This window comes from Leucoraja erinacea, chromosome 10, assembly GCF_028641065.1.
Source record: "Leucoraja erinacea ecotype New England chromosome 10, Leri_hhj_1, whole genome shotgun sequence".
NCBI classification, from domain to species: domain Eukaryota; kingdom Metazoa; phylum Chordata; class Chondrichthyes; order Rajiformes; family Rajidae; genus Leucoraja; species Leucoraja erinaceus.
Window position 1 is genome coordinate 9,505,352 of NC_073386.1, and position 24,720 is coordinate 9,530,071.

At 47.2% G+C, this 24,720-nt stretch overlaps 1 protein-coding gene across 4 annotated transcripts in view; it reads right to left on the bottom strand.

The window, feature by feature from the left end:
* Positions 1-24,720, bottom strand: part of bcar3 (BCAR3 adaptor protein, NSP family member) — a 148,823-nt gene that overhangs the window by 91,203 nt on the left and 32,900 nt on the right. For 2 of the 4 annotated variants that reach the window (XM_055641447.1, XM_055641443.1), the window contains exons 2-3: positions 14,340-14,454; positions 982-1,306 (exon numbers count right to left, since the gene is read on the bottom strand). In XM_055641447.1, the coding sequence (XP_055497422.1) occupies positions 982-1,298 (317 nt within the window). In that variant the 5' untranslated portion in view covers positions 1,299-1,306; positions 14,340-14,454. Of the gene's footprint in view, positions 1-981; positions 1,307-5,362; positions 5,550-14,339; positions 14,455-24,720 lie in introns of those variants that run through there. The other 2 variants (XM_055641444.1, XM_055641445.1) reach the window with 2 other exon arrangements.

Sequence of the window (24,720 nt, forward strand, 5' to 3'; positions counted from 1 at the left end):
AGCCCACATATCCCAGCTACAGTCTGAAGAAGGGTCTCGACCCGAAACGTCACCCATTCCTTCTCGCCAGAGATGCTGCCTGTCCCGCTGAGTTACTCCAGCATTTTGTGTCTATATCCCAGCTACACTAGTCCCACTTGCCTGTGCTTGGTCCATATCTCTCCAAATCTGTCCTATCCATGTACCTGTATAACTGTTTCTTAAACATTGGAATAGTCCCAGCCTCAACTACCTCCTCTGGCAGCTTGTTCCGTACACCCACAACCCATTGTGTGAAAAGGATATCCCTCAGATTCCTGTTAAATCTTTTCACCTTCAGCTTAAACCTATGACCTCTGGTCTTCAAATCCCCTACTCTGGGCAAGCGACTTTGTGCATCTACCCGATCTATTCCTCTAATGATTTTATACACTATAGAATCACCTCTCATCCACCTGCGCTCCAAGGAATAGTGTCCCAGCCCATGCAACCACTCCCGATACCCCATACCCTCAAGCCAAAACAACATCCTCGTTATTTATCTTTCCCTCTCAACCCCATTCTCCTGCCTTCTCCCCATAAACCCTGATACTCTTACTAATCATGCATCTGTAAATCTCCACAGTAGAAATATCCATAGACTTGGCCTCCACAGCCATCATTGGTAGGCGAGGACTTGGTGGGCTGAAGGGCCCCGTTTAAACACTGTAGCTCTAAAGTCTAAAGTAAGGGCAAAATAACAGGCCGAGAAAAAACAACCTAATACAACCAGGTCGACTTAGTCCCCATTGTCTTCAGTGCATTAACTTAACTAGTAATTTGACCAAAGATAGACATGAAACGCTGGATGTAAATCAGCGGGGACAGGCATCGCATCTCTGGATCGCATCTCCACCCAGAGATGCTGCCTGTCCCGCTGAGTTGCTCCAGCATTTTGTGTCTATCTTCCGTTTAAACAAGCACCCACAGTTCCTTCCCACACATAGTAGTGTAACGGGTTACCCAGAGTGGAGCTCGTTGGCATCTTGTGACGGATACTCGTCAATAACATCGCAGGACCACGATGCCTTATGCAGCCGAGGTTGCAGGGACAAGGGCTGAAGATCCAATGGTCCGTAGGTGCCGGCTGCCGGGAGAGAGTGTTTCCTGCTGCTCTTTCTCGGGAGCGTGCCGTGGATGGAGACACTCTGGAGGTAACTGGAATGCTGGCCGGAGAGGAGACCTCCCTTATCCAGGGCCTCCATCGAGGATGCCAGGGAGCACTTGCGGTCGCCGTGCGCCTTGCGAGGCAAACTCGCGTACTTTCCTGCAGCCATCATCCTCAGCTCTGCAATTGGAAAGACAAACAGAAACCATTAGCACACAAGGTTAATCGCTGCATAAAAGATGCCTTTAAAACTTCATCGTAATTCAAATCCATTTGTTTATTTAGCTTTAGGTTTTGGAGATACAGCGCGGAATCAGGTCCTTCGAACCAACGAGTCCACGCCGCCCAGCCATCACCCATAGACTGCATCTATCCTGCACACAAAGGACAATTTACAGAAGCCAATTAACCCACAAACCTGCCCGTCTGGTCTGAAGAAGGGTCCCGACACGACACGAAACGTCACCTATTTTTATTCTCTACAGATACTGCCTGGCCCGCTGAGTTACTCCAGCACTTTGTGTCTATCACTGTGGTGCATTTGTTTGGTTTCAGGCAGGATAGGTGCATTTGAACACTCCGCAATGGACAGAAAGTGAAAGAGTTAGAAATGTCAAGTCGAAACTCAAACCGGCTTAAAGTGGAATGTAATAAAAAGGAACTGCAGATGCTGGTTTATACTAAAGATAAGACACAAAATGCTGGAGTAACTCGGTGAGTCAGGCAGCATCTCAGGAGAAAATGGACAGGCGACGTTTTGGTTCAGGATCCTTCTGTTCTTTTCAGTTTTAACTGGGGTGGATTGGAAACCATTTTCTATTAGAATCATAGAAAGGTTAGAATCCTAGTCAGTCACACAGAGACAGGCATTTCGGCCCATTCTATCCCTGCTGCCTATCCATCGATGAGGGGTGTGGATTGGGTAGATATTTACCCCACAGCCTGGGTATCATTGGTTTAAGTTAAGAGGCTAGGAGATTTGGAATGAATCTGAAAAGATTGTTTTCACTTTAACTGGTTGCAATCCTGACCCTCAGCAAGAATTGGGTTTAGACAGAGATCTTTTCAAATATTTAATAACTCGAAACAAGGAACTGCAGGTGCCGGTTTACAAAAGGGAATGCGAAGTGCTGGAGTAACTCAGTGGGTCAAGCAGCAGCCCTGGAGAACATAGATGGGTGACTTTTTTTGGGTCAGAAACCTTCTTTAGAATGATTCCTATCTAGAGGTGCTCGTAAATCATTAAATTACAAGTTCTGGTAAGTGGGATTAGTATAGATGAGCATTGGAGGTTAGAATGGGCAGAGTGGGCCGAAAGGCCTGTTTCTGCGCTGCACGCTAACCTGCTTTTGAGAAGCGATTCCCGAATACACACACTGTGTATGTTGTCAAACCACGTTTAGCTTAACAACATTGGAGTATGTTCAAATTATAAAAGCAATCAGAGCCACTGACAAAATCAGTTCACATCCAATTTACACTCATTTGTTGCTAGTTTGCCCAGATGCATATCATAAGTGGATCAAGAATGTTAGCACAAAGAACCGAGGACCGACACAAAATGCTAGAGTAACTCAGCAGGTCAGGCAGCATCTCTGGAGAAAAAGAATAGGAGACGTTTCGGGTCGAGACCCTCCTTCGGACAATTGCTGGTTTACAAATAAAGACAACATTCTGGAATAACTCAGTGGGTCAGGTAGCATAAAAACATGGAAAGTAGGTGCAGGTGTAGGCCATTCTGCCCTTCGAGCAAACACCACCATTCAATATGATTATGGTTGATCATCCAGAATCAGTACCCCGTTCCTGCTTTTCCCCCAGATCCCTTGATTCCATTAGCCCTAAGAGCTAAATCCAACTCTCTCTTGAATACATCCAGTAAATTGGCCTCCACTGCCTTCTGTGGTAGAGAATTCCGCAGATTCACAACTCTCTGGGTGAAAAGGTTTTTCCTCATCTCAGTCCTAAATGGCCTACCCCTTATTCTTAAAGTGTGACCCTTGGTTTTGGGCTCCCCCAACATGGGGGACATTTTTCCTGCATCTAGTCTGTCCAATCCCTTAATGACGAAGGGTCCTGACATAAAACATCACCCACCCTTGTCCTCCGGAGATGCTGCCTGATCCGCTGCATTACTCCAGTACTTTGTATCTTTCTAAGTGGACCAATGTTTGTTTCCTTTGCTGCCGTTTCCCAATCATAAGTTCTAGGAGAATTTAGGCCATTCGGCCCATCAAGTCAATCCCACCATTCATTCATGGCTAATCTATCTTTCCCTCGCAACCCGTCAACCCCATTCTCCTGCCTTCTCCCCATTACCCATGACACCCGTACTAACCTCCGCCTTAAAAATATCCATTGACTTTAAGATTTAAGAATAAGGAGTAAGCCATTCAGAATGAAGACGAGGAAACACTTTTTCCTCACAGAGAGTGGTGAGTCTGTGGAATTCTCTGCCTCAGAGGGCGGTGTAGTCGGGTTCTATGGATGCTTTCAAGAGAGAGCTAGATAGGGCTCTTAAAAATAGCGGAGTCAGGGGATATGGGGAGAAGGCAGGAACGGGGTACTGATTGGGGATGATCAGCCATGATCACATGGAATGGCGGTGCTGGCTCGAAGGGCCGAATGGCCTACTCCTGCACCTATTGCCTATTGACTTGGCCTGCACGGCCTTCTGCGGCAATTAATTCCACAGATTCACCACCCTCTGACTGAAGAAATTCCTCCTCATCTCCTTCCTAAAAGAACGTCCTTTAATTCGGAGGCTTTGTCTTCTGGTCCTGGACTCCCCCGCTAGTGGAAATGCTGTTCTGGTGCAGATTTGTATTGTCACAGTCAGGAGGATGGTCCAGACTTTCAAACAAACCAAAAGCAAATCTGGGATAAACTACATTGAAACGGGCAGACAAATTGCCACCATTTTATGAGCTCAAGTCAAACCTCAGACTCCGGGGCACTTTAACCCACTCAAAGAACCCGTTACAAAAAAAGCAATTCATTCTGCGTAGGACAATGCAGAGAGGAGCAACGTTTTCTATAGAGTTACACTGCAACTTTTATGCCTGCAATTCAGACCTAACGGGACGAAAATGTCTCCCAGCCTCTGGCTTCACCAATACATTTTATATCTAAAACCAACTCCTTCTGCAAAGTTTTTCTCCTTCAATCCAAACTGTGCTTATATACTTAAAAAAATATATATATATTTTTTTAAAAAAGCATCTTGCAAATGACCCACCAAGAATCAAATCTGTCCACCTCCCAACTGAAACCATGAAGTGTAACACAAGAGCAGTAGAACACATTCAAAGAACACCCATTTTTAGTTGAGATGCCCGCTGATCAAGTGTAGCCCTCCCCAGAACGGAGTGTGTGAACTAGATTCCCGGCAGCATTGGCAAGCGGATCGTTGCTCTATGTGCAATGAATCGTACCTGCGCTAAAAATCGCACGCATTTTGCACTGACAAAGTCTGTAAGCCGTTTAAATCCTCGACCATCATTTAGCCAGGCAGTGATCACAAGAGCTCAGACAAGGGGCGCTATTAAGATGCAACATAACCTTCACCAAGATACAGCCAACAATTATCACCCCGGGACGCCTCACGTCAAAGTCACTGACAATCTCTTAGCAAACATTAAATGTCAGCGGCATTGACCCCCCCCCGGCAAGACTGGATGAAGCACTGAAACATTCTCTCATAAACCAGTAAACAGTAGTTACAGCTAGCGAGAGTGAGACACACACAGGCACAGACATACACAGGCACACACACACAGGCACAGACACACACACACACAGACAGACAGACAGACACACAGACACACACAGACAGACAGACAGACACACACACACAGGCACACACACACAGGCACAGACAGACACACACACACACACACAGGCACATACAGACACACACACACACACACACAGACAGACAGACACACACACAGGCACAGACAGACATACACACACACACACACACACACACAGTGCTGCAGATGCTGATCATAATAACTAGTTGCAAGGACGCTCACTCACTCACACATTAACAAAAAAACCCTATTCAAAGCAAAAACCTTTGTAATTCAAAGGAGCAACCTTTAAAAGCGTTCATCTCTCAGCAGCTCACACAGTCTCTGTGCAACGTGGTTTATTTCACTGAACAGGCAGATGGGCTCAGGGTTAACCGGAGCTTTTCAACGGCAGCAAACTTGAGAATCAGTCTGCACTTACCTTCAATAAATGGTGAGAATTTTGTTGTAATAAAATGCGACTGCACACACTGAGCCCAGTGTCTCTCACACAAGTGAGCTGTGTGCTTACAGCGTGCCCAGCCCGCGGCTCACGGCCAGATCGCACATCAAAGCACTGAAGGATTATTTGTCAAGTCTTGCTTCTTTTTCTCGGAAAGTGTGCACCCTTCCCACCCCGTCCCCTCGTACTACTCCCGCGCTCCTCCTCGTACATACATACTCCCCCTCCCTCTCTCCCACCCCCCCTCCTCTCCTCTCCCTCACCCCTCTCTCCTCTCCCTCCTCTCCTCTCCCACCCCCCCCCCCCCCCTCTCCCCCCCCCCCCCCCCCCCTCTCCTCTCTCCCCCCCCTCTCTCCTCCCCTCCTCCTCTCCCCTCTCTCCCCCTCTCCTCTCCTCTCACCCCCCCCCTCCTCCCCCCCCTCCTCCTCCTCTCTCTCCTCTCCCCCCCCTCCTCTCCTCTCTCACCCCCTCCTCTCTCCCCTCTCCTCTCTCTCTCACCCCCTCTCTCTCTCACCCTCTCTCTCTCTCCTCCTCTCTCTCTCTCTCTCTCTCTCTCTCTCTCAGACCCAGTTCCAAAACGCTGCTCCCTCCGCTGTTGTCAGTTTGGCAGCTCTGTCCTGATACACAATGTACCGCTTCCTCGCCACACCCTGGTGTGGGCACTGAGGAATCCAGACAGCGCTGCACATCTGACCAACAATCACGATCAAGCCATTAGCATGTCATTGAATTTACACAAACAACACGGTTCCATTTCACAACCAATTGGGTCCCCTGCCTGTGTTAATTAACCAATAAACCTGTTACTCAGTGACACCTGCTGACAGAAAGCTCCACAGGTCCAGTAGAATGTAGACTTTTTGCTTGTTTGTTTAATGTGTGTGCGTATGTGTGCTGAGTATGTCGTGTGCGTAGATACATATATAATATTATATATTTATATATATATATACACACATGTATATACACACAAGAAGATAGGCACACAAAGTTGGAGTAACTCAGTGGGACAGGCAGCATCTCTGGAGAAATTAATAGGTGACGTTTCAGGTTGAGACACTGCGTCAGACTTAGAATCAGGGGAGCAGGAAACAAGAGATATGAAAAGTTTGATTTATGGAACAATTGGATGAAAGGTATGCAAAAGAACAAAGCCAAGCCAGCAACGATGAACAGTGTGTGTGTGATTGCATATACACTGAGGTTTATTCATTTATTATATATGTATACGGGATGGTTTTTTGAACCAATATGTAGCAGAACTGACTAGAGGACAGGACATCCTAGACTGGGTATTGTGTAATGAGGAAGGATTAGTTAGCGATCTTGTTGTGCAAAACCCCTTGGGCAACAGTGACCATAATAATCTCCGTCTGAAGAAGGGTTTCGGCCCGAAACGTTGCCTATTTCCTTCGCTCCATAGATGCTGCTGCACCCGCTGAGTTTCTCCAGCTTTTTTGTGTAACCAGTGACCATAATATGGTGGAATTCTGCATTAGGATGGAAAGTGACACGGTTAATTCAGAGACCAGGGTCCTGAACTTAAAGAAAGGAGACTTTGAAGGTATGAGATGGGAATTGGCTGGGATCGACGGGCAAATTATACTTAAAGGGTTGACGGTGGAGATGCAATGGCAAAGATTTAAAGACCACATAGATGAACTCCAGAAATTGTTCATCCCTGTCTCTCGAAAAAATAAAACAGGGGAAGGCGGCTCAACCGTGGCTTACGAGGGGAAGGAAGAGACATATATGTTCGCCAGGGGAAGCAGCAAACCAGAGGACTGGGAGAAATTTAGAACTCAACAGAGGAGGACAAAGGGGTTAATTAAGAGGGGGGGAAGGGGGAGGGGGGAAGAGAATGAAAGAAAGTTTGCGGGGAATATAAAAACCGACTAAAAGTTTCTTTACATATGTAAAAAGGAAAAGATTAGTGAAGACAAGTGTAGGTCCCTTACAATCAGAGACAGATGAATTTATAAAGGGAAACAAGGAAATGGCAGTACTTTGGTTCTGTCTTCACTAATGAAGACACAAACGAGGGGACTGAGGATCTAGTGGGAGGGAGGAACTGAAGGGAATTCACATTAGTCAGGAAATGGTGTTTGGTAAACTGTTGAGGGTGAAGGCAGATAAATCCCCAGGGCCTGATGGTCTGCATCCCAGAGAACTCAAGGAGGTGGCCCTAGAAATCGTGGATGCATTGGTGATCATTTTCCAATGTTCTCTCGACTCTGGATCTGTTCCTGTGGACTGGAGGGTAGCCGATGTAACCCCACTTTTAAGAAACGAGGGAGAGAGAAAACAGGGAATTATAGACCAGTTAGCCTTATATCGGCAGTGGGGAAGATGCTCGAGTCAATTGTTAAAGATGTTATAGCAGCGCATTTGGAAAGCAGTGACAGGATCGATCAAAGTCAGCATGGATTTATGAAGAGGAAATCAGGTTTGACCAATCTTCTGGAATTTTTTGAGGATCTAACAAGTAGAATGGACAAGGGAGAGACAGTAGATGTGGTGTAACTGGACTTTCAAAAAGCCTTTGACAAGGTCCCACACTAGTGATTAGTGTGCAAAATCAGAGTACATGATATTGAGGGTAGAATGTTGACCTGGACAGAGAACTGGCTGGCAGATAGGAAGCAAAGAGTAGGAATTAATGGGTCCTTTTCAGAATGGCAGGCAGTGTCTAGTGGGACGCCGCAAGGCTCGGTGCTGGGACTCCAGTTATTTACAATATATATTAACAATTTAGACAAGGGATTTAAATGTGACATCTCCAAGTTTGCGGATGACACAAAGCTGGATGGCAGTGTGAGCTGCGATGAGGATGCTATGAGGCTGCAGGGTGACTTGGATAGGTTGGATGAGTGGGCAGATGCACGGCAGTTGCAGTATAATGTGGATAATGTGAGGTTATCTACTTTGGTGGCAAGACAGGAAGGCAGATAATTATCTGAATGGTGTCAGATTAGGGAAAGGGGAGACCTGGGTGTGCTTGTACATCAGTCACTGAAAGTAAGCATGCAGGCACAGCAGGCAGTGAAGAAAGGTAATGGCATTGTGAGAAGATTTGAGTTTAGGAGCAAGGAGGTCCTACTGCCATTGTATAGGGCCCTAGTGAGACGGTAGCTGGAGTATTGTGTGCAGTTTTGGTCTCTTAATTTGAGGAAGGACATTATTGCTATTGAGGGAGTGCAGCATAAGTTCACCAGGTTAATTCCGGGATGGTGGGACTGACATATGATGAATGAGTGGGTCGACTGGGCGTGAGTTCACTGGAATTTAGAAGGATGAGAGGGAATCTTATAGAAACATATAAAATTCTTAAAGGATTGGACGGGTTAGAAGCAGGAAAATTGTTCCCGATATTGGGGGAGTCCAGAACAAGGGGTCACAGTTTAAGAATAAGGGGTAGGCCATTTAGGACTGAGATGAAGAAAAACTTCTTCATCCAGAGAGTTGTGAATCTGTGGAATTCGCTGCCACAGAAGGCAGTGGAGGCCAATTCACTGGATGTGTTCAAGAGAGAGTTAGATTTAGCTCTCGGGGCTAAAGGAATCGAGGGATATGGGGGGGGGGGGGGGGGGGGGGGGGAAAGCAGGAACTGGGGTACTGATTTTAGATGATCAGCCATGATCATATTGAATGGCGGTGTGGGTTCGATGGGCTTACTCCTGCACCTATTTTTCTATGTTTCTATGTTTACATATCTGTCGTGCTGCTGCAAGTAAGAATTTCATTATTCCGTTTGGGACATATGACAATAAAACTCTCTTGACTCTTGAAATTAAGTTTTTAGGAAACTACAAATAAATCGGAAAATCCTCAGGTTGGTTCTTGGGCCGATTACACAACCACCACTGCGCAATGTCCAGCGACAAACTAGACCCCAAAGTTTCCGTCATTGCTGTAAAAATAACCAGTGATGAAAGTAAAACTGCACAATCGCATGGCAATGTGATTCCAGGTTTTATTCCTGATTGTCACAAGTCAAGTCACATGTTCCAAAGAGGAACCATGAATGTTGACTGTGTTTTCTTCAGAAATACAATTCTGCTCAACACCCATTCTTATTATTTACGCTATTCATAAATAGCAGCTTCTATGGAAAGAGGAACAGAGTAACCTTTTAGGCCAATGAACTTCCATTAATACTGGGCAAAGTGAGAGAATTGTTTGTTTTCTTGCCATCTCTGTTGTGATTTTATTCTCCTTTTCTCTTTTTTTTAACAAGTGCCAATGAAACATTGATATTTCTGACCCTTGCTGGGATTTTTAACAAATTCGAATGAGGTCATAAGGAATAGGAACTGAATTAGGCCATTCGGCCCATCAAGTCTACTCCGCCATTCAATCATGGCTGATCTATCTCTCCCTCATAACCCCATTCTCCTGCTTTCTCCCCATAACCTCTGACACCCGCACTAATCAAGAATCTATCTGTCTCTGCCTTAAAAATATCCACTGACTTGGCCTCCACAGCCGTCTGTGGCAAAGAATTCCCCAGATTCACCTAAAGACTAAAGAATATTATTGTAAACAAAATAGAAATAAGGACCTATATAGAAATGAAGGAAAAAGGACCTAAATAGAAATGAGTCTGAAGAAGGGTTTCGGCCCAAAACGTTGCCTATTTCCTTCGCTCCATAGATGCTGCTGCACCCGCTGAGTTTCTCCAGCTTTTTTGTGTAACCTAGAAATAAGGACCATTGTGCTGAGTTAGGCTGACTATTGAGTTCTATGCTCTGCGACCATCAGTGACGCAGCACAGTTTGAGGTTAATTGTGAATGGACACTAGTCTGGCCACACTTCCTCAGCCATAACTCATGCTTCCTGAAGGGTTAGAGGGTGTGAACGCTGCCCAGTGCGATATGTGTCAAACAGAGCAGGAAAGTTCCTCTTCAGCTTCCACTCTGCCCGATTCCTTGATCGGAATCAAAGCAACGTATAACTACAGATAGACACAAAATGCTGGGGTAACTCAGCGGGTCAGGCAGCATCTCTGGAGATAAGGGCGGCACGGTGGTGCAGCAGTAGTGTTGCTGCCTTACAGCGCTTGCAGCGCCAGAGACCCGGGTTCGATCCCGAATACGGGTGCTGTCTGTACGGAGCTTGCATGTTCTCCCTGTGACCTGCGTGGGTTTTCTCCGAGATCTTCGGTTTCCTCCCACACTCCCCAGACATACACGTTTGTAGGTTAATTGGCTTGGTATGAAGTGTAAATTGTCCCTGGTGTGTGCATGAAAGTGTTAATGTGCGGGGATCGCTGGTCGGTGCGGACTTGGTGGGCCAAAGGGCCTGTTTCCGCGCTGTATTTCTAAACTAAACTGAAAGGAATAGGTGACGTTTTGTGGTCGAGATCTTTCATCAATCTGATGAAAGGTCTTGACCCGAAACGTCACCTATTCCTTTTCTCCAGAGATGCTGCCTGGCCCGCAGAGTTACTCCAGCATTTTGTGTCTATCTTCAGTGTAAACCAGCATCTGCAGTTCCTTCTTACACAACATATCACTACAAACGTTTGAATTTTCTGGATTTAAAACACCAAAGCTTACCAGAGTTTCTGTGAGGCAAGGATCAACATTCCCAGACTCTTTGCAGAGTCCATTTGCTATTGAGCAGAAATTCAACCGCATAGCCTTGCATTCTACTGACTTAATGGTTGGATATTAAAGCCTGTTCTGCCCACATATTCAAGGTGTCCAATTGTGCCAATACATCTCTCTTTCAACAATTGAACTCTGATTCCAGCAAATCTAATGTAGGCAAGTATACAAGGATGTGATCCGAACATTATTTCATCCAGGCCTACACATTGTCTATTTGTTGTTACACCAAATCTAATGTAAGCAAATGTGCTGGGATTGACATATGGTGAAAGAATGGGTCGACTGGGCTTGTATTCACTGGAATTTAGAAGGATGAGAGGATATCTTATAGAAACATATAACATTCTTAAAGGATTGGACAGGCTAGATGCAGGAAAAATGTTCCTGATGTTGGGGGAGTCCAGAACCAGGGGTCACAGTTTAAGAATAAGGGGTAAACCATTTAGGATTGAGATGAGGAAAAATGTTTTCACCCAGAGAGTTGCGAATCTGTGGAATTCACTGCCACAAGCAGTGGAGGCCAATTCACTGGATGTTTTCAAGAGAGAGTTAGATTTAGCTCTTAGGGCTAAAAGAATCAAAGGATATGGGGAAAAAGCAGGAATGGGGTACTGATTTTAGATGATCAGCCATGATCATATTGAATGGCGGTGCTGGCTCGAAGGGCCTACTCCTGCACCTATTTTTCTATGTCTCTATGTTTCTGTGCAAGGATGTGATCCAAACCTTATTTCATCCAGACCTACAATGTTCACATGTTGTACACGATTGTATCAAATCTGCCATGTTGAAACAGGGCTCATTATTATCATCAAACATTTCTATTTCCCAACTTCGTAAGACTGCAGGGTGCAATTATCAGTCTATTAGACACTCCCTAGCGAACCCCTGATCACACTTAATAGGGAAGAATTTTAATTAACACCCTAAAAGGAATCTGATGTGGAGGCTGGAAGAGCAGGAAGTTGTAGGCACTGCGTAGACACTCAACAAACAATTTCTGACTTGGGTATTTTGATACATTTCCCCAGCATGACGCAAGAGACTGTGTACAGGTCTGGTTACCACTTGTGGAAAGGCACAGTGGCCCAGCGGTCGAGTTGCTGCCTGACAGCACCAGAGCCCACGTTCGATCCTGACGGCGTGTGCTGCCTGGATGGACTTTGTATGTACTCCCTGTGACTGGGTACTCCCTGGGTTTTCTCCTGGTGCTCCGGTTTCCTCCCACTCTCAAAAGACATACAAGTTCGTAGGTTAATGGGCTTGTGCAAAATTCTAAATAGTCGCTGGAGTGTAGGATGGTACTGGTGTACGGGGTGATCGCTGGTCGGCACGGACTCGGTGGGCTGAAGGGCCTGTTTCCACGCTGTATCTCTAAAGTAAAGCAAAGACCACAGGCGACCTACATCCATACAACCCACTCACCTCTACCCCATTGCGGACATTGGACTTTGTCTCAGGAACTGATGCGCTACAATGCTGAGAACTCTGAAGAAAAGTCCCATCCTGAAACGTCACCCATCCTTTTTTTCCCCCCCCCAGAGATGCTGCCTGACCCTCTGATTGTGACGTATATATAACAACTTGGAAGTAAATATAGATGGGTTGGTTGGTTAGTTTGTGGACAACTTCTAAATTGGCAGAGTTTCAGACAGTGAGAAGGGCTATCAAAGAATATAGCGGGATATAGATCAGCTTCCGAATGGGCGGTGAAATGGCAGATGAAGAATAATCCGAGCAAGTGTGAGGTGTTGCAGTTTGGAAGGTGGAATGTAAATGGAAAGTATACAGTGAATGGCTAGACCCTTGACAGCATTGATGTACAGAGGATCGTGGGGTCCAAGCTTCCTGAAAGTAGCAACACAGGTAGATAGAGTGGTGAAGGTGGCGTGCGGTACGCTTGTCTTCATCAATCAGGGGATTGAGTTTAAGAGTCAGGAAATCATGCTGCAGCTTTATAAGACTTTGGTTAGGCTATATTTAGAATTCTGTGTGCACTTCTGGAAGGAATGGGAGTCTTTGGAGTGGAGGCAAAAGAGGTTCATCAGAATGGTGGAGGAAGGAACTGCAGATGCCAGTCTAAACCGAAGATTGACACAGAATGCTGGAGTAACTCAGCGCGACAGGCAGCATCTCAGGAGAGAAGGAATGGGTGACGTTTCCGGTCGAGATCCTTCTTTAGACTGAGAGTGGACTGAGAATGGTGCCTGGATTATAGGGTATTAACTGTAAGGAGAGGGTGGAGAAATTTGTTTTATTTTTCTCTGGTGCATTGGAGACTGAGGGGGGGGGGGGGGATGGGGGGGGGGGGGTGGGGGGGGGGGGGGGGAGGGGGGGGGTGGGTGGGGGGGGCTGGGGGGGGGGGGGGGGGGGGGGGGGGGGGGGGGGGGGGGGGGGGGGGGGGGGAGAGAAGTTCCTGAAAGTATGATAACCGTAAATAGGGTAGACAATCAAAACCTTTTTTTTTCTCAGAGTGGAAATGTCAAAGGCTTTAAGGAGATGAGCAGGGAGTTTTTATTTGCAGAGACAGTTACGTGTGCCTGGAACTGCCAGGAGCGGTGTAGTGGCAGATACCACAAATCCATTGAAGATGCTTTTGGAGAGGCGCATAGACATGTAGGCAATGGAGAGATGTGCAGGCAAAGAAGTTTATTTTTAGCGGGCAGCACGGTGGCACAGCGGTAGAGTTGCTGCCTTACAGCGCCAGAGACCCGGGTTCGATCCTGACTACGGGTGCAGTCTGTCACCTGCGTGGGTTTTCTCCGGGAACTCCGGTTTCCTCCGACACTGCAAAGACGTACAGGTTTGCAGGTTAACTGGCTTTGGTATAATTGTAATTGGCCCTAGCGTGTAGGATAGCGTCAGTGTGCGGGGATCGCTGGTCGGTGCGGACTCAGAGCGCCGAAGGGCTTGTTTCCCCGCTGTATCTCTAAACTAAACTTAAAAACTATTTAACCTGGCATGGTGTTTTGCATGAACATTGTGGGTCGAAGGGCCTGTTCCTAGGCTGAACTGTTCTATGAGGTCGGATAATGATAGCAGCAAAGTTGCGCTGAGAATAAATACACATTGTCCTGGCCTAAAGATATCCTATAAACAAATCTAAAATCTGCACACTGTAATAAAACGGAACTGCAGATGCTGCTTTTCTACCACAAAGTGCTAGAGTAACTCAATTGGGTCAGGCAGCATCTCTGGGGAAAATAAATAGGTGACGTTTCGGGTTGGGACCCTTCTTCAGACTTCAACAAATTCTGCACCATTGGTTTGTAAACCAATAGACATGTTTCTCTGTGCACACCAGTAGAGAATAATGGAAGAGTTTCATCTTGTGCAGGAATACCTCTCTGTCTCTCCCTCTCCTGAAGCAGGAAAATGCTGGATCCGAGGCGAATCCTGTGGGTTTTGTTCTGAATTCCCAGCTGTCTGAGGTCAGCCTCTGTCAAATGCAGCAAACCCTGGTGAGGAAACGGACAAGGAGTGACATTAAATGGCTACAGATAATTAGTTTGTCAATAGATTATTCTTGGTGGGCACAAAATGCTAGAGTAACCCAGCGGGACAGGCAGCGTCTCTGGAGAGAAGGGATGGGTGACTTTTCGGCTTGGTATCAGACTGGAACTTGGTAACATATTGTAATCAGTACACTGTGCAGAACAGTTTAGTTTATTGTCACGTGTACCGAGGTACAGTGAAAAGCTTTGATTGCGTGCTAACCCGTCAGCATAAAGGTAATACATGATTACAATCGAGTCATTTACAGCCCATAGATACATGAGATGGGAATAATGTTTAGTGCAAGGTAAAGCCAGCAAAGTCCGATCAAAGATAGTCCGAGGGTCACCAATGAGGTAGATAGAAATTTAGGACTGCTCTCTGGTTGCGGTGGGATGATTCAGTTGCCTGATAACAGCTGGGAGGAAGCTGACTTGAAACAGATAATTACGAATCGAGTATGTATATCACACCGAGATCTAAATCCTGTTAGTAACCAATTGTGATTGTTATATTGTACGTATCAGTATTGTGCGCCCAGGAGCGGAAAAGTAGTAAACACTGCCCAGTCCATCATCGGCTCTGACCTCCCTACCATCGAGGGGATCTACCACAGTCGCTGCCTCAAAAAGGCTGGCAGCATCATCAAGGACCCACACCATCCTGGCCACACACTCATCTCCCCGCTGCCTTCAGGTAGAAGGTACAGGAGCCTGAAATCTGCAACATCCAGGTTCAGGAATAGCTCTTCCCCTCAGCCATCAGACTATTAAACTCAACTCAAACAAAAATCTGAACTTGAATAGCCTATTGCACTTTATATGCTTATTTGTGTGTGTGTGTGTGTGTGTGTGTGTGTGCGTGCGTGCGTGCGTGCGTGTGTGTGTGTGTGTGTATTCAATGGTATATGGTGTGTGTGTGTGTGTGTGTGTGTGTGTGTGCGCACGCACACACACACACACACACACACACACACTGATCTGTTCTGTATTTATTTATGCCGACAACATTCTGTTGTGCTGAAGCAAAGCAAGAATTTCATTGTCCTATCTGGGACACATGACAATAAACTCTTGAACTTGAACTTTACCAAGAATATAGAACAGCACAGGAACAGGCCCTTCAGCCCACAATGTCTGTACCTAACCTGATGTCAGATAAACGTATCTCATCTGCTTATATACTTAGAATAAAGATTATACTGGACCATGATCAACAAACAACATCATCCCTCCATGGCTGCGGTACTTCGGGACGGGTGAGGCGGGTCCAGATGCGGCGCTCCGACTCGACAGTCCCCTCGACCCCGACCCGAGTAGTAGCAGTCAAACACGGGACAAGGGTGGTCCCGTATGGGACAAAACCAATATACGGGATGTCCCGGCTAGTACGGGACAATTGGCAACCCTACTGGCGGACTCTTGTGCATGGCCCAGGTGAGGTCTGGTGTATGATTTCACCGGGTTGGATGCAAAACAAAGCATTTCACTGTCCTTAAGTACATGCAACAATAAAGTGTGCATGAACGAACTGCAGATGCTGGTTTACACCAAATAAGCTATCATTGAATCATTGCGCTGCAGAGCATTTCGAGACAATTTGTGACAGGAAAACCATGTTTGAACAGTTTAGTGGAGTTTTCTTTGAGATACTAAGATGGTTGAGGGTAAAGGCGGATTGGTACATGTACCATGCATGGATGACCGGATGGCATTTTGATGAGGTGCCACATAAACAGATACTGTGGAAAATATGTTCATGGAGCATGAGATAACATATTGGCACAGAGACGAGACTGGCGGACTGACAGGAAACCCGGCGTAGCCATGAATAGGATTTTTTTTTACTGGTTGGCAACATGTAATGTGTGGGCTCAGTGCTAACGTGTCAACGTTTTAAATTCATATAAACAACTTGTATGAAGGCATGTGTAGGAAAGAACTGCAGCGGGTCGGGCAGCATCTCAGGAGAGAAGGAATGTGTGACGTTTCGGGACGGGAACCTTCTTCAGTCTTGACCCACAACGTCACCCCCATCCCTCCTCTCCGGTGAAGCTGCCCGGATGCAAATGGGTAGGATGTGAGGAAATGTGGAATATCTCCATTCAAAACACAAAAAATAAAATAGCTCATAATCTAAATAGTCAGACAATGAAGTGGCCAAATATGCAAAAGAATCTGGAAGACTCAATGCATGATTTGTGAAAACCTGATTTGACTGATTAATTCATTGATGCAGCATGGAAACAGGCCCTTCAGCCCCCCGAGTCCACACTGACAATCAATAACCCCTTCACACTAGTTCCACGTCATCCTACTTTCGCATCCACTCTGCACATGAGGGGCAAATTACAGAGGATAATGAGCCTACAAACGCACGTCTTTGGAATTTCGCCTGAGGCCGAAGCACCCAGAGGAAACCCACTTGGTCACAGGGAGAAGAACAGGGAGAACACAACCCCTTTTCACTATGTTTACATATTCTGTTGTGCTGCAGCAAGTAAGAATTTTGTTGTTCAACCCAACTTGCCCACAACGACCAACATGTCCCATCTACAGTAGTCCCACCTGCCTGCATTTGGCCCATAGCCCTCCAAACCTGTCCTATCCATGTACCTGTCCATTTGTTTCTTAAACATTGTGATAGACCCTGTCTCAACTACCTCCTCTGGCAGCCCGTTCTATACACCCACCACCCTTTGTGTGAAAAAGTTAGCCCTCAGATCCCTATTAAATCTTTCCCTCTTCGAATGAGTTCAAGGCAGGGGTGAGCAGCAGGATGTGAACGGGTTATCACGGGAGGAATGTGGCGTTGAATTTACATCAGACCAATAGACAATAGACAATAGGTGCAGGAGTAGGCCATTCGGCCCTTCGAGCCAGCACCGCCATTCAATGTGATCATGGCTGATCATCCCCAATCAGTACCCAGTTCCAGTCATGGATGATCTGAAGGAATGGGATAGCAGGCTCGAGGGGCCGAGTGGCCTTCTCTTACTCCATATGTTTGTGTGTTTGCAACACAAAATTGATGGCCACATCTTCCGGAGGATCAGCCGCCTCGATGTCTTTCCACAGTTGATAAATCAGTCTAAGAAACCACATTTGCTGGTTTTTTTTTAAATGTCAAACCAAAAGGCACATTGAGTTACAGGGTCTAAATGAACTCCGCAAGCCGGCCTTTGAATGAAGCAGCATTTTATTATTTTAGTGTTTTGTTTAGTTTAGAGATACAGCGGGGAAACGGGCCCTTCAGCGCCGACCAGCGATCCCCGCACACTAACACTATCCTACACACACACACACACACACTAGGGACAATATACAATTATGCCAAGCCAGTTAATCTACAAACCTGTACGTTTTTGATTTTTCAGAACTGAAATGTACCCGCCCACATAACATGTGGAAAACACACGCCCACAGTCGGACATTTCCAGACGCCAGCTTGGGGTTTGTGAGCTGCTTGTGGGAGATGACTTGGTTTCATTACTGATTTGCTGCATCACTGTGTTGCAACTCTGTACATTTACAGTTCGAGGCAATTGCCTTCTCATGTCGATGGGTGGCAGAATCCATGCACTCCTTGTCCTTTTACCCCCAAGCATAAGTTCATACGTTCCTCAATCTAGGAGCAGAATTAGGCCATTCGGCCCATCAAGTCTACCCCACCGATCTATCTTTCCCTCTCAACCCCATTCTCCTGCCTTCTCCCCATAACCCCTGACACCTGTATTAATCAAGAACCTTTCTGTCTACACTTTAAAAATATTAATTGACTTGGCCTCCAGAGCCTTCTGTGGCCTCCAGAGCCTTCTGAGTTCCACAGATCCACTACCCTTTGACTATAGTCATTCCTTCTTAACTCCTTCCTAAAAGTATGTCCATTTATTCAGAGGCTATGGCCTCTAGTTCCAGGCTTTCCCATCAGTGGAAACATCCGCTCCACATCAACTCTACCCAGCCCTTTCACTGTTCGGTAAGTTTCAATGAGGGGTCCCCTCGTCCTTCTTCTCAGCCAGTAAAGGCCCAGTGCCTTCAAACGCTCATCATGTGTTAACCCAATCATTCCTGGGATCATTCTTGTAAACCGCCTATAATAAACTTTATTCAGAATAATATGAAAATATATTGGCTATATTTAAGAGGGAGTTAGATGTGGCCCTTGTGGCTAAAGGGATCAGGGGATATGGAGAGAAGGCAGGTACAGGATACCGAGTTGGATGATCAGCCATGATGATATTGAATGGCGTTGCAGGCTCAAAGGGCCGAATGGCCTACTCCTGCACCTATGTTCTATGTTCTATATACATGGCAGCACAGTGGCACAGCAGTAGAATTGCTGCCTTACAGCACCAGACACCCGGGTTCGATCCTGACTCCAGGTGCTGCCTGTATGGAGGGTGTACATTCTCCCCGTGACCGCATGGGTTTTCTCCAGGAGCTCCGGATTCCTCCCACACTCCAAAAACGTACTGATTTTTTAAGGCTAATCGCATTTTTGAATTGTAACTTGTCCCTAGTGTGTAGGATAGTGTTTGTGTGTGGGGATCGCTGGTCGGTGCGGACTCGGTGGGCCAAAGGGCCTGTAACCTCAAATATACAAGAGAAAAACAGTGCAAAAACTCTTTCAGCATTCTCGGTGGCTATACATACATTCATTAGCGTTATATTTGGCAGTGTTCACAAAGCTCTCATTATACCAGGCACAATGTGTAGGAAGCAAGTGCAGATCCTGGTTTAAACCAGATAGACACAAAAAGCTGGAGTAACTCAGCAGGTCAGACAGACAGACAGCATCTCTGGAGAGAAGGTACACAGTGTGTGACGCTTCGGGTCGAGACCCTTCTTCAGACCACACATGTCCCTCTATTCTTCACTGACACAGGTGCAAGATCCTCCCTCTTGTTCTAAGTCCCGGGACCTCTTTATTTACCTTCGAAAAACAGCCCCTGAACAAAGGCAGCTGAATGCTTTTAATCATTATTGCCATCACCAGTGTAAAGTGTTTCAAGATTCAGGATCGCCATCCTGGTAGCTCTTTGTCTCCCTTATCTTATTGTAAAATGTTATGACTATTCAAACTGCCCCTCTTGTGTGGTTTGTGTTTGGTTGTGGTGGTGGGGGGGGAGTAAAGTGTCTCTCACTCCCAGCTCTAGTGGCCACACGTGTTTCTGTGTGGAGTGGGCACATTGACTCCGACAAGACCCACTTTGTGAACGGATGTGTACACATGGGCCAGGCTGAGAGACCCCCTCTCATCCACTGCGGGCCCGTGTCCAGGCGTAAATACCCCGGCAGGAGCGGTCCCGTCCGTTTCCCTGTACGGTGTCTGTACCGAGTTCTCCCTGCGGCCCCGTGTACTTTTTCCTCCGAGATCTTCGGTTTCCTCCCACACTCCAAAGATGTACAGGTTTGTAATAATAATAATAATAATATTATTTGTATAGCACATTTTCAGTCAACTTGCATTGACCCCAAAGTGCTTCACATAATTACATTACATTATACACAGGCAAAGGTGGGTGAAGTGTCTTGCCCCAAGGACACAACGACAGTATGCACTCCAAGCGGGATTCGAACTGGCTACCTTCCGGTCGCCAGCCGAACACTTGTAGGTTAATTGGCTTGGTAAATGTACAAATTGTCCCTAGTGGGGATAGGATAGTGTTAATGTGCGGGGATCGCTGGTCGGCGCGGACCCGGTGGGCCGAAGGGCCTGTTTCCACGCTGCATCTCTAAAACATAACCCTCCCGTCATCTCCCATAATAACATCCCCTTTCTCTGCCCCTCACTCCCTTTTCTCCCCCGTCCACTTCTCTTACCCGTTCAATTGCTGTCCCTTTCCACGCTCCATGCCCTTTCATTTGATAGCATGTGACGGATGCTACCGGCCCAGTGCCCTGGGTTTCTGCTCGACACATTTACAGCCCTTCTTCATTAATCTCTGGCCACCGTGGTGGCTGGCGCTGGGCTTTGAGGGGCGTTTAGTGTTTACAACTAAGTGGCTCACTAGGGCCACTTCAGGAAACATAATGGCTCAAACATAAGAGAAGAATTGGAATGAGGCAGAGGTCAGACAGAACGGGGAGCGGCAAGTTCCCCTCAATAAAGCAAATCAGTCGACCATTCAGCATTTTTTATGGCTGGACAGAAGGGAGACAATCAGAAACCAGCGCTTGTTCCATTAACGGAGCAACTTTATGTGCAGAGGAGAGGTGGCATCCTTCCTGTAAAAAACAATGGCCCCTGTAATTGTGTTAGGTTTGCAGGCTCGCTGTTATGTTGTCAGGAGCATCCTCTTCACAGGCTCATGGTGAGCCCAACGTACAAGACATCCACCAAAGATCCTATAGCTGCGAGCAAGATAGATCACTCGACCAAAAAGACGTAGTACGGTCGTGGGTAATTTTTTCGGCCCCATTTCCGTAACCGGCTTCCGTCTCCGCACCAAAGATCCCGTAGCGGAGCGAAGATCACTAGTGCGGAGACGGAAGCTGGTTACGGAAACATCCTCGTAAAAATAAAAGTTCTTTGGTAAAAATCTTCTCCTCATTTTCAGAATTATAATTTATTAACACAAACTGTTCCCCCGCAACGTTGATTACACTGCGAGTCGGGTCGGGTCAGGTCGAGTTACTGAAATAGATGAAAAAAAGGCTCGCGCTGTTGCGTACTACACGTCAGCCCATTGCATTTAGAAGGAGTGGTCTATTTTGCTCCAGTATGGGATCTTTGACCTGCACTGCGCTAGAACGCTTTGTGGTAACTCCACACTACAGCAGCATTGATAGGGTCTCGACCCGGAACGTCACCCATTCCTTCTCTCCAGAGATGCTGCCCGTCCCGCTGAGTTACTGCAGCATTTTGCGTCAATCTTCAGTTTAAACCAGCATCTGCAGTTCCTTCCTAGTATACACAGGTTATGTTTTAGTTTAGTTTAGTTTATTGTCACGTGTACCAAGGTACAGTGAAAAGCATTTGCTGCATGCCAACCATTCAGCGGAAAGACAATCCTAGCTAGCACTTCAACTCCCCCTCCCATTCCGTATCCGACCTCTCTGTCCTGGGCCTCCTCCACGGCCAGAGTGAGCAACACCGGAAATTGGAGGAACAACACCTCATATTCCGCTTGGGGAGTCTGCATCCTGGTGGCATGAACATTGAATTCTCACAATTCTGTTAACCCTTGCTGTCTCCTCCCCTTCCTACCTCAGTCCTCGGGCTCCTCCTCCTCCTTTTTCCTTTCTTCTCCCCCTCCCCCCACACCCACTATCAGTCTGAGGAAGGGTTTTGGCCCAAAACGTTGCCTATTTCCTTCGCTCCATAGATGCTGCTGCACCCGCTGAGTTTCTCCAGCATTTTTGTGTACCAGCGGAAAGACAATACATGATTACCATCTAGCCATTTACAGTGTATAGATACATGATTAAGGTATAACATGTAGTGCAGATCTGATCAAAGACAGTCCAAGGGTCACCAATGAGGCAGATAGTCGTTCAGGACTGCTCTCTGGTTGGTGGTAGGAAAGTTCAGTTGCTGGATAACAGCTGGGAAGAAACTGTCCCTGAATCTGGAGGTGTGCGTTTTCACACTTCTATACTTTTTGCCCGATGGGAAAGGGGAGAAGAGGGAGTGGCCAGGGTGTGGCTCGTCCTTGATTATGCTGCTGGCCTTGCCGAGGCAGCGTGAGGTATAAATGGAGTCAATGGGAGGGAGGTTGGTTTGTGTGATGGTCTGGTCTGCGTCCACAATTCACCGCAATTCCTTGCGGTCTTGGATGGAGCTGGAGGTCAGAGATGAATTAAATGTAGAAACAATTCAGGAAGAATCAACACACATCTCCTGACACGAGAGCAAATGGATTCAAAGATTGATAAAGAGCTAGAATTGGAGGTATGGGTGAATCTATAGCAGGAGAGAGTTATAGAGATGGGGAGGGACATGGCTTTGTATATTTAATGGAAGAAATGAAAAATACAGGTGATTTTTAAGGTCATAAGTGATAGGAATAGAATTAGGCCATTTGGCCCATCATCTACTCCGCCATTCAACCATGGCTGGTCTATCTCTCTCCCTCCAAACCCCATTCTCCTGCCTTCTCCCCATAACCTCTGACACCTGTACTAATCAAAAATCTATCTATCTCTGCCTTAAACATATCCACTGACTTGGCCTCCACAGCCTTCTGTGGCAAAGGGGTCAGGATTCAAACCAATGTTGTTTTAACCGAAAGGTTTTGCTTCGAACGTTCCAATATTTATACCTCGCTTGGAGCCGACACAGTGCAGAGCTGAGCACTTGAAATTAATGCAAACACACCTCAAAAGTTGTTTAAAAGAAAAGGAACAACTGGCAGCAGAGACCGATAGATCCGTGGGACTTTTACTGAGATGTCCCAGCTGGACGTTCCCTACTTCCTCCCCTCAGGCAAAGCCGAAAAGCCGTCAATAACGCTGGGGCAAGTCGGGGTGGACTGATTGTCAGAGAGGGCGGCTGCAATCTCTGCCTGCCTCTATGTCTGTCCAAGCCTGCTGCAACAGGCACATGCAGTCCATGAGCTCCAGGCTCTGTCAGTCCAAATCACAAGATTAACATTGACGGCAATGCCCACATTAGCCTCACACCAGAAAGCACATTAACGGGCGGCAGTGCGGAAACGGGCCCTTCGGCCCAACGGGTCCGTGTCAACCAGCGATCGATCACACTGGCACTAACACTGGCACAATCCTGCACACACACGGTACAATTCTCAAATTTACCGGAGCCAATCAAACTAAAAAACCTGAACATCTTTGGCGTGTGGGAGGAAACCAGGTCACTCAGAGAAAACCCACGCCCTCACAGGGAGAACGTACAGACTCTGTACACCGTAGTCAGGATCGAACCCGGGTCTCTGGCGCTGTAAGGCAGCAACTCTACCGCTGCGCCACCGTGCCGCCCTGCTGCAACAGTCATCTCAGAACCCACAAAATGGTGTGGAAGCAAGTCATCCTCTATCCCAATGTACTGCCTAAGAGAAACAGTTTGGCAGCTTCTTTGTGCCTTTGTTAATACAGTAAGCTGTTGTACATTGAAACAGTCCATCACGGGTAGGGACCTCCCCACCATCAGATTCAGATTCAACTTGAACTTGAACTTTAATTGTCATTGTCCGTGTACAGTACAGAGACAACGAAATGCATTTAGCATCTCCCTGGAAAAGCGACATAGAATATGATTTCAATAAATAAATCTATTTGCATGCATACAGTCATTGTGTTTCTTCCTGCGGGAGGAGTGTCGGAGGGGGGGGGGGGGGGTTGGCAGTCACCGAGGTACAGTGTTGAGAGTTGTGACAGCCGCAGGGAAGAAGAAGCTGTTCCTGGACCTGCTGGTTCGGCAACGGAGAGACCTGTAGCGCCTCCCGGATGGTAGGAGGGTAAACAGTCCATGGTTGGGGTGAGAGCAGTCCTCGGCGATGCTGAGCGCCCTCCGCAGACAACGCTTGCTTTGGACAGACTCGATGGAGGGGAGTGAGGAACCGGTGATGCATTGGGCAATTTTCACCACCCTCTGCAGTGCTTTCCGGTCGGAGGCAGAGCAGTTGCCATACCATACTGTGATACAGTTGGTAAAGATGCTCTCGATGGTGCAGCGGTAGAAGTTCACCAGAATCTGGGGAGACAGATGGACCTTCTTCACTCTCCTCAGGAAGAAGAGATGCTGGTGAGCCTTCTTGGCCAGAGTTGAGGTATTGTGGGTCCAAGAGAGGTCATCGGAGATGTTGACCCCCAAAAACCTGAAGCTGGAAACACGTTCCACCTCCGTCCCGTTGATGTGGATGGGGTGTGCGCGCCGCCCCTAGACTTCCTGAAGTCTACAATGAGCTCCTTGGTCTTCTTGGAGTTAAGGGCCAGGTTGTTGTCAGCGCACCATGCTGCTAGGAGCTGGACCTCCTCCCTATAGGCCGTTGAAGCCACGCCGGGCGGTGATGTAAGGCCTCGCTCCAGGTCATCCTCGACCCTGCTACTCGGGCGGGTGAAGTCGCCGTTGCAGAAGCCTCGAAAAGCGGTCTCCCACCAGGGACCCGCGGGTTCCCGATATTACTGTCTGCCAGACCTGCGGTAAGCCTCCGAATCTCCGGGGGTCGGGTCACAGCAGCGCGCCACCACCGCTCCACCCGCTCCGGACTCGGACAGCTCCGTGATGGTGAGTAGCTCCGCAGCTCCGTGACTGGAGCCCCAGGA